Here is a 10,084-nt window from a genome sequence, read left to right as displayed (position 1 = left end):
GTAGTCCATACTGCCCCCCCCATCAACACCACCCCCTCCAAACCTCATCATAGCAAGTATCGGTTTACAGTATTCACTTAAAAGTTTCATCAAAGAAATTAGAAAAAGTATATTGCTGTGATGGGAGTTAGTGTGTAATGCATACTGTATTGAACAAAGCCTCCCGCCATCACTGTTGTTAAAATAATGGAATAATAAACCAAGATACAATGAATCATTAGTACAGAACAATTACATTAGTGTGTGCAGGCACCTCCACCATCCCCTGCCCCCCCCCACCCTCCACAAAAAAAGAAAAGGGGCTAAAAGAAAGAAAGAAAAGAAAAGGTGCTCCCTCTTATCTACTTCATATAAATAGTTTGAAATATGTTAGGCCATTAACACAATTTAAATAGTTAAAGACACAATCATGAAGAATATAAAACAACCATTGAACAAATATATGTAACATTAATGGATAGTGAGACACACTACTGTTGTGTGAACAATCATACAAGAAGCAGTAATGGATAGTGCATTGAACATCCATTTACCTTGATGGTTTCTGCAGGTGTTTGCCGTGATGTTTCTTGTCTCCATGCATACACTGTTGGTATTAAATTAACAATACATGTGGCTATTAAATTGTGCAGGGTTTTTTTTTCTGATCCTCCATACGCTGTTCCCTCCAAGACGGACTCCATCTCGACAGGGAAGTTATCTTTCCAAATGTTGTGACTGCACATTCAGTTTTTTAATAATGTAATATATTTGTCTCATTTCACACATTTTTCTTGACTTCTATGGAGTGTGATGCAACTAGTTCTTGCAGTATCTTGTAGATGCTAACATAGTCATCCTGAAAATTGAATAAGGAAACAGAGAAGCTGTGAATGGTTTATCAAAGCAAACAGTTACATTCAACTTACCATATTGTGCACAATATTAAACTGGATGTAAGGATGTTTGCTCATTCTTGTCTCATTGAACACAGCTTATTGTGCTGAGTTTGGTAAATTGGTTGGTCATTTGCTATTCCACACTACAAATTATTATTACTTTGATGAAAATTTTCAAGGAGGCTGTCAGAGCTTCATGATACTTTAAAAGCATTCAATTAATTAATCAATTGCCATAAACAAAAAGGTTTCTAATATTTAGTAAAATTCTGTAGGTTTTATAACATTGCCTGCAAATGTCTGCAAAATTGCAACCACTTACTCTTGTAAATTCAGCTTACACAGAAGCATAGTCAGTTTTATGAGGGTGAGGGTGGGTGGGTGTATTTGACCAGGCTGAGGGTCAGTTCACACAGAAACACAGTCAGTTGTATGATGATGAGGGTGGGTGTATATGACCAGGCAGAGGGTCAGCTCACACAGAAACATAGTCAGTTGTATGATGATGAGGGTGAGTGTATATGACCAGGCAGAGGGTCAGCTCACACAGAAACATAGTCAGTTGTATGAGGGTGAGGGTGGGTGTATATGACCAGGCAGAGGGTCAGCTCACACAGAAACATAGTCAGTTGTATGAGGGTGAGGGTGGGTGTATTTGACCAGGCTGAGGGTCAGCTCACATAGAAACATTCTTGTATGAGGGTGAAGGTGGGTGTATTTGACCAGGCTGAGGGTCAGCTCACACAGAAGCATAGTCAGATGTATTAGGGTGAGGGTGGGTGTATTTGACCAGGCTTAGGGTCAGCTCACATAGAAACATACTTGTATGAGGGTGAGGGTGGGTGTATTTGACCAGGCTGAGGGTCAGCTCACACAGAAACATAGGCAGATGTATTAGGGTGAGGGTGGGTGTATTTGACCAGGCAGAGGGTCAGCTCACACAGAAACACAGTCAGTTGTATGAGGGTGAGGGTGGTTGTATTTGACCAGGCTAGAGGTCAGCTCACACAGAAGCATAGTCAGTTGTATTAGGGTGAGGGCGGGTGTATTTCACCAGGCTGAGGGTCAGCTCACACAGAAACATAGTCAGTTGTATGAGGGTGAGGGTGGGTGTATTTGACCAGGCTGAGGGTCAGCTCACACAGAAACATAGTCAGTTGTATTAGGGTGAGGGTGGGTGTATTTGACCAGGCTGAGGGTCAGCTCACATTGAAACATAGTCAGGTGCATTAGGGTGAGGGTGGGTGTATTTGACCAGGCTGAGGGTCAGCTCACATTGAAACATAGTCAGTTGTATGACGGTGAGGGTGGGTGTATATGACCAGGCTGAGGGTCAGCTCACACAGAAGCATAGTCAGATGTATTAGGGTGAGGGTGGGTGTATTTGACCAGGCTGAGGGTCAGCTCACATTGAAACATTGTCAGTTGTATGAGGTTGAGGGTGGGTGTATTTGACCAGGCTGAGGGTCAGCTCACATTGAAACATAGTCAGTTGTATTAGGGTGAGGATGGGTGTGTTTCACCAGGCTGAGGGTCAGCTCACATTGAAACATAGTCAGTTGTATGAGGGTGAGGGTGGGTGTGTTTCACCAGGCTGAGGGTCAGCTCACATTGAAACATAGTCAGATGTATTAGGGTGAGGGTGGGTGTATTTGACCAGGCTGAGGGTCAGCTCACACAGAAGCATAGTCAGTTGTATGAGGGTGAGGGTGGGTGTATATGACCAGGCTGAGGGTCAGCTCACACAGAAACATAGCCAGATGTATTAGGGTGAGGGTGGGTGTATTTGACCAGGCTGAGGGTCAGCTCACACAGAAGCATAGTCAGTTGTATTAGGGTGAGGGTGGGTGTATTTGACCAGGTTGAGGCTAGTAATGTATAGTCAGGGGTGGGCATAGGTGAATGTAACCAGGGTTAACAGTGTTTGTATGTGTACACCTCTTAATATATAGGCTAGGAAACTGACAATCTCTTCCTCAGTGGTTGGTTGTACATACCACACTCTGAACAGCAAAAGGCAACATTTCCTGCAATTCCTTGACAGATTGATGCACGTTGAGGACGCTATGACACTGAAGACGTTGTAGTTCATGAAGGGTTGTCAGATAGATCCCTGTACCACTGCAACCATCTCTACAAAGATCAATGAAAATGAAGTCAGGTAACTGGCACGTAACAAATCAACTTTACTTTAAAACATAAATAGAAATATTACGCTCCATCAGACAGTTTCTGTAATCTACAGGATGATTTCAACATCTTATCATGGTTACTGCAACATGGTGAGATGTTGTACAATGAGGTGACCACATTTGCCTGACCGGAATCAGGGACATTCATTGCATGACTGATATTGGGGAGGGGTCTAAGGGAGGTGGTGTCCCCCCCCCCTTAGAAAATTTTCATGTGCCTAAGGTGCTTAGATGTAAAATGGTGATACTTAGAAGCACTTTTTAAATCAATTTTATTTGCAAAAATGTAGCTTTTTCTTAGATGAAATTTGCTTACATTACGAAAGAGTGCTAGGCTAGATCGATCTAGCATATTCCACATTACACTGGCTCACCTGAAATATTGGTTAGTTCTGTTCTGCCACTGACACTGACACTTGACTAAATTTTGTTTTTACAATTATTTTACTAATAATGTGGGATATTTTCGAAATTCCTGAACATTTTGACGAATCGGGGGACATTTTCGGGGACACTTGTTCATCGGGGACAGCACACTGTAATCGGGGACTGTCCCCGAAAATCGGGGACGTCTGGTCACCTTATTGTACAACATCATAATCATGATATTATGCCATAAATTCCACTACAATTAAGAAAAGTCATTTATTGAAATTTGAAAGTTGAGAGTAGTCATTACCTGTACTGTGTTGATTAAATGACACAAGCATAATACACGCGCAACATGGTTGTATTCACCAAATGTTTTTGTAGATATTCCTTGCTTGTTCTCATGAAATTTCTATCCACACAAACTGTAACTTACAAGCAGTGTACAAGTACTGGACCACTATTACAACTCAGTTGTTCTTTCAGTTTGGATGCCATATCTGGTATCTGTTGCCATGGTGACATATCACAATGCTCGACAGGTAAGACTTCCTGAGGAAGAAATTAATTTGGAGATTTATTTATTTTACTTCAGCTGTCAAGGTCATCATGATTTCAACTTCTGTTGCCTTCAATGTTCACAAAAGGATTTATGTGAAGTAATATTGTACTCCTTTGTTTACAGCTGAAGTTTCTGTGGGATATACATACAAATTAACCCTTACTGTTATCATGTGGTGGATATGACATATGAATATGTGTGAGTTACACTGATCTGACATGAATATGCAAGAATGTACCATCCCATTCATGTTCTGTAAACAGTTCTTGTTAGATAGGAAGAACATGCACTATAACCCACTTGTTCTGAATATAGCTCAATATGACTTGTCTACAAGAGTTTAATATTTATGACATTATGTATAATTATTATACATGGTAGACAAGTATGGTAGACAAGTAAGGTAGACGAGTAAGATAGATGAGTAAGATACACAAGTAAGGTAGACCGGTAAGGTAGACAAGTATGGTAGACAAGTAAGGTAGACAAGTAAGGTAGACCGGTAAGGTAGACAAGTATGGTAGACAAGTAAGGTAGACAAGTAAGGTAGACAGGTAAGGTAGACGAGTAAGGTAGATGAGTAAGGTAGACGAGTAAGGTAGACAGGTAAACTACACAGGTAAGGTAGACAAGTAAGGTAGACAGGTAAAGTAGACGAGTAAGGTAGATGAGTAAGGTACACAAGTAAGGTAGGCAGGTAAGGTAGACGAGTAAGGTAGACTAGTAAGGTAGACGAGTAAGGTAGACGAGTAAGGTAGGCAAGTAAGGTAAGGTAGACAGGTAAGGTAGACAGGTAAGGTAGACAAGTAAAGTAGACAGGTAAGGTAGACGAGTAAGGTAGACGAGTAAGGTAAGCAGGTAAGGTAGACAGGTAAGGTAGACAAGTAAGGTAGACCGGTAAGGTAGACTAGTAAGGTAGACGATTAAGGTAGACAGGTAAGGTAGGCAGGTAAGGTAGACAGGTAAGGTAGACAAGTAAGGTAGACAGGTAAGGTAGACAAGTAGGGTAGACAAGTAAGGTAGACGATTAAGGTAGACAGGTAAGGTAGACAGGTAAGGTAGACAAGTAAGGTAGACCGGTAAGGTAGACAAGTATGGTAGACAAGTAAGGTAGACGAGTAAGGTAGACGAGCAAGGTAAGCAGGTAAGGTAGACAGGTAAGGTAGACAGGTAAGGTAGACAAGTAAAGTAGACAGGTAAGGTAGACTAGTAAGGTAGACGATTAAGGTAGACAGGTAAGGTAGGCAGGTAAGGTAGACAGGTAAGGTAGACAAGTAAGGTACACAGGTAAGGTAGACAAGTAGGGTAGACGAGTAAGGTAGACGAGTAAGGTAGACGAGTAAGGTAAGCAGGTAAGGTAGACAGGTAAGGTAGACAGGTAAGGTAGACAAGTAAGGTAGACAGGTAAGGTAGACAAGTAGGGTAGACGAGTAAGGTAGACGAGTTAGGTAAACAGGTAAGATAGGCAGGTAAGGTAGACAAGTAAGGTAGACGAGTAAGGTAGACGAGTAAGGTAGACAACTAAGGTAGACAACTAAGGTAGACACGTAAGGTAGACAAGTAAGGTCTAGACAACTAAGGTAGACGAGTAAAGTAGACTAGTAAGGTAGACGATTAAGGTAGACAGGTAAGGTAGGCAGGTAAGGTAGACAAGTAAGGTAGACAGGTAAGGTAGACGAATAAGGTAGACGAGTAAGGTAGACGAGTAAGGTAGACAGGTAAGGTGGACAAGTAAAGTAGAGAGGTAAGGTAGACGAGTAAGGAACACAAGTAAGGTAGACAATTAAGGTAGACACGTAAGGTAGACAGGTAAGGTAGACAGGTAAGGTAGACAGGTAAGGAAGACAGGTAAGGAAGACGAGTAAGGTAGACGAGTAAGGTACACAAGTAAGGTAGACATATAAGGTAGACGAGAAAGGTAGACGAGTAAGGTACACGTAAGGTAGGCAGGTAAGGTAGACAGGTAAGGTAGACAGGTAAGGTAGACAGGTAAGGTAGACAAGTAAAGTAGACAGGTAAGGTAGACGAGTAGGGTAGACGAGTAAGGTAGACGAGTAAGGTAAGCAGGTAAGGTAGACAGGTAAGGTAGACAGGTAAGGTAGACAAGTAAGGTAGACCGGTAAGGTAGACTAGTAAGGTAGACGATTAAGGTAGACAGGTAAGGTAGACAGGTAAGGTAGGCAGGTAAGGTAGACAGGTAAGGTAGACAAGTAAGGTAGACAGGTAAGGTAGACAAGTAGGGTAGACGAGTAAGGTAGACGATTAAGGTAGACAGGTAAGGTAGACAGGTAAGGTAGACAGGTAAGGTAGACAAGTAAGGTAGACCGGTATGGTAGACAAGTATGGTAGACAAGTAAGGTAGACGAGTAAGGTAGACGAGCAAGGTAAGCAGGTAAGGTAGACAGGTACGGTAGACAGGTAAGGTAGACAAGTAAAGTAGACAGGTAAGGTAGACGATTAAGGTAGACAGGTAAGGTAGACAGGTAAGGTAGACAGGTAAGGTAGACAGGTAAGGTAGACAAGTAAGGTAGACCGGTAAGGTAGACAAGTATGGTAGACAAGTAAGGTAGACGAGTAAGGTAGACGAGTAAGGTAAGCAGGTAAGGTAGACAGGAAAGGTAGACAAGTAAAGTAGACAGGTAAGGTAGACTAGTAAGGTAGACGATTAAGGTAGACAGGTAAGGTAGGCAGGTAAGGTAGACAGGTAAGGTAGACAAGTAAGGTACACAGGTAAGGTAGACAAGTAGGGTAGACGAGTAAGGTAGACGAGTAAGGTAGACGAGTAAGGTAAGCAGGTAAGGTAGACAGGTAAGGCAGACAGGTAAGGTAGACAAGTAAGGTAGACAGGTAAGGTAGACAAGTAGGGTAGACGAGTAAGGTAGACGAGTTAGGTAAACAGGTAAGATAGGCAGGTAAGGTAGACAAGTAAGGTAGACGAGTAAGGTAGACGAGTAAGGTAGACAACTAAGGTAGACAACTAAGGTAGACACGTAAGGTAGACAAGTAAGGTCTAGACAACTAAGGTAGACGAGTAAAGTAGACTAGTAAGGTAGACGATTAAGGTAGACAGGTAAGGTAGGCAGGTAAGGTAGACAAGTAAGGTAGACAGGTAAGGTAGACGAATAAGGTAGACGAGTAAGGTAGACGAGTAAGGTAGACAGGTAAGGTGGACAAGTAAAGTAGAGAGGTAAGGTAGACGAGTAAGGAACACAAGTAAGGTAGACAATTAAGGTAGACACGTAAGGTAGACAGGTAAGGTAGACAGGTAAGGTAGACAGGTAAGGAAGACAGGTAAGGAAGACGAGTAAGGTAGACGAGTAAGGTACACAAGTAAGGTAGACATATAAGGTAGACGAGAAAGGTAGACGAGTAAGGTACACGTAAGGTAGGCAGGTAAGGTAGACAGGTAAGGTAGACAGGTAAGGTAGACAGGTAAGGTAGACAAGTAAAGTAGACAGGTAAGGTAGACGAGTAGGGTAGACGAGTAAGGTAGACGAGTAAGGTAAGCAGGTAAGGTAGACAGGTAAGGTAGACAGGTAAGGTAGACAAGTAAGGTAGACCGGTAAGGTAGACTAGTAAGGTAGACGATTAAGGTAGACAGGTAAGGTAGACAGGTAAGGTAGGCAGGTAAGGTAGACAGGTAAGGTAGACAAGTAAGGTAGACAGGTAAGGTAGACAAGTAGGGTAGACGAGTAAGGTAGACGATTAAGGTAGACAGGTAAGGTAGACAGGTAAGGTAGACAGGTAAGGTAGACAAGTAAGGTAGACCGGTAAGGTAGACAAGTATGGTAGACAAGTAAGGTAGACGAGTAAGGTAGACGAGCAAGGTAAGCAGGTAAGGTAGACAGGTACGGTAGACAGGTAAGGTAGACAAGTAAAGTAGACAGGTAAGGTAGACGATTAAGGTAGACAGGTAAGGTAGACAGGTAAGGTAGACAGGTAAGGTAGACAGGTAAGGTAGACAAGTAAGGTAGACCGGTAAGGTAGACAAGTATGGTAGACAAGTAAGGTAGACGAGTAAGGTAGACGAGTAAGGTAAGCAGGTAAGGTAGACAGGAAAGGTAGACAAGTAAAGTAGACAGGTAAGGTAGACTAGTAAGGTAGACGATTAAGGTAGACAGGTAAGGTAGGCAGGTAAGGTAGACAGGTAAGGTAGACAAGTAAGGTAGACAGGTAAGGTAGACAAGTAGGGTAGACGAGTAAGGTAGACGAGTAAGGTAGACGTAAGGTAGGCAGGTAAGGTAGACAGGTAAGGTAGACAGGTAAGGTAGACAGGTAAGGTAGACAAGTAAAGTAGACAGGTAAGGTAGACAAGTAGGGTAGACGAGTAAGGTAGACGAGTAAGGTAAGCAGGTAAGGTAGACAGGTAAGGTAGACAGGTAAGGTAGACGAGTAAGGTAGACCGGTAAGGTAGACTAGTAAGGTAGACGAGTAAGGTAGACCGGTAAGGTAGGCAGGTAAGGTAGACAGGTAAGGTAGACGAGTAAGGTAGACAAGTAAGGTAGACAAGTAAGGTAGACAGGTAAGGTAGACGAGTAAGGTAGACGAGTAAGGTAGACAAGTAAGGTAGACGAGTAAGTTAGACAATAAGTACTGAATAGAAACTAATTTCTATAAAGTGGAACTTGCAATACAGCATAAATTAATGTTGACACAAATTACAAATGATGAAAGATTCATTACTTAGCAGCTCAAATGTAGCACATATATATGTGTGTGATACTCTCAATGACAATCTGTAAGTGCTTCTTGGTATTACTTCTTGGAGCACTGATAAACTGATCAGCTTTGCAGAGAATTCTCTGAACAAACACATTCATCAACTTGGTAAAGTATGTGAAGCATTTTGAATAATAGAGATGGGGAGAGACAGCTTACCTCCGTATTCATGTGAGAAACCAGGAATTTTCTTGCTATTTGGGAAGTGTTTTGTGATTCTATGCTCTCCACTGTAATACTACCATACTGTACAGTGCCACCTCTGGGCCAATAGTAAGGTACATGCTAAAAAAAGAGGAGAAAAGATGAGGTAAGTACATGAAAACATTTCCATACAGAGTTTTACTTATTACACATTTAACATTAATTTTATTTTGCAATAATGTATTTCTCTGGGTATATGTCAGATGATGTATTGAAAAAGTATTTATCAAAAAATTATGTGTTTGAAGCATCTAACTACAAACAGATGCAAAAAAGTACATATGAAATAGTTTTAGGTTAAACTCCATGAGTTAGACAAGATTAATTGGAAACTAAACGTGGTACCTTATCTGAGCCATCAATCTTGTTAAGCATTATTATTCTGGTACAACGATACTCAAAGACAAGCCTCCAGAAATCCTCCACTGTGGTAGGTAACGGCGACTGCGTACAGATGAAGGCATCAGCTGTCAAGAAGCTCTGTCACAGACAAGCATTTAACAGAAAGAATATAAGGTTACAGCATATACCATCAGTGTGACTATACAAACCACACAACATTAAAACATTTAACAGAAAGAATATAAGGTTACAGCATATACCATCAGTATGACTATACAAACCACACAACATTAAAACATTTAACAGAAAGAATTATAAGGTTACAGCATATACCATCAGTATGACTATACAAACCAAACAACATTAAAACATTTAACAGAAAGAATATAAGGTTACAGCATATACCATCAGTATGACTATACAAACCACACAACATTAAAACATTTAACAGAAAGAATATAAGGTTACAGCATATACCATCAGTATGACTATACAAACCAAACAACATTAAAACATTTAACAGAAAGAATGAAATAAGGTTACAGCATATACCATCAGTATGACTATACAAACCAAACAACATTAAAACATTTAACAGAAAGAATATAAGGTTACAGCATATACCATCAGTATGACTATACAAACCACACAACATTAAAACATTTAACAGAAAGAATATAAGGTTACAGCATTATACCATCAGTATGACTATACAAACCAAACAACATTAAAACATTTAACAGAAAGAATGAAATAAGGTTACAGCATATACCATCAGTATGACTATACAAACCACACAACATTAAAACATTTAACAG

The 10,084-nt window shown here is 41.0% G+C and overlaps 1 protein-coding gene across 3 annotated transcripts in view; it reads right to left on the bottom strand.

Annotated features, from left to right (window-relative positions):
* Positions 1 to 287: 287 nt before the first annotated feature.
* The window catches only part of LOC139975669 (uncharacterized), a 39,454-nt gene continuing 29,657 nt past the window's right edge, over positions 288 to 10,084 (bottom strand). For all 3 annotated transcript variants that reach the window (XM_071983769.1, XM_071983786.1, XM_071983779.1), the window contains exons 26-30: positions 9,270 to 9,404; positions 8,880 to 9,005; positions 3,876 to 3,991; positions 2,876 to 3,011; positions 288 to 838 (exon numbers count right to left, since the gene is read on the bottom strand). In XM_071983769.1, coding sequence (XP_071839870.1) covers positions 761 to 838; positions 2,876 to 3,011; positions 3,876 to 3,991; positions 8,880 to 9,005; positions 9,270 to 9,404 — 591 coding nt within the window. In that variant the 3' untranslated portion in view covers positions 288 to 760. The remainder of the gene's footprint in view (positions 839 to 2,875; positions 3,012 to 3,875; positions 3,992 to 8,879; positions 9,006 to 9,269; positions 9,405 to 10,084) is intronic.

This window comes from Apostichopus japonicus, chromosome 2, assembly GCF_037975245.1.
Source record: "Apostichopus japonicus isolate 1M-3 chromosome 2, ASM3797524v1, whole genome shotgun sequence".
NCBI classification, from domain to species: Eukaryota; Metazoa; Echinodermata; class Holothuroidea; order Aspidochirotida; family Stichopodidae; genus Apostichopus; species Apostichopus japonicus.
This window is presented reverse-complemented; position numbering and strand designations above follow the sequence as displayed.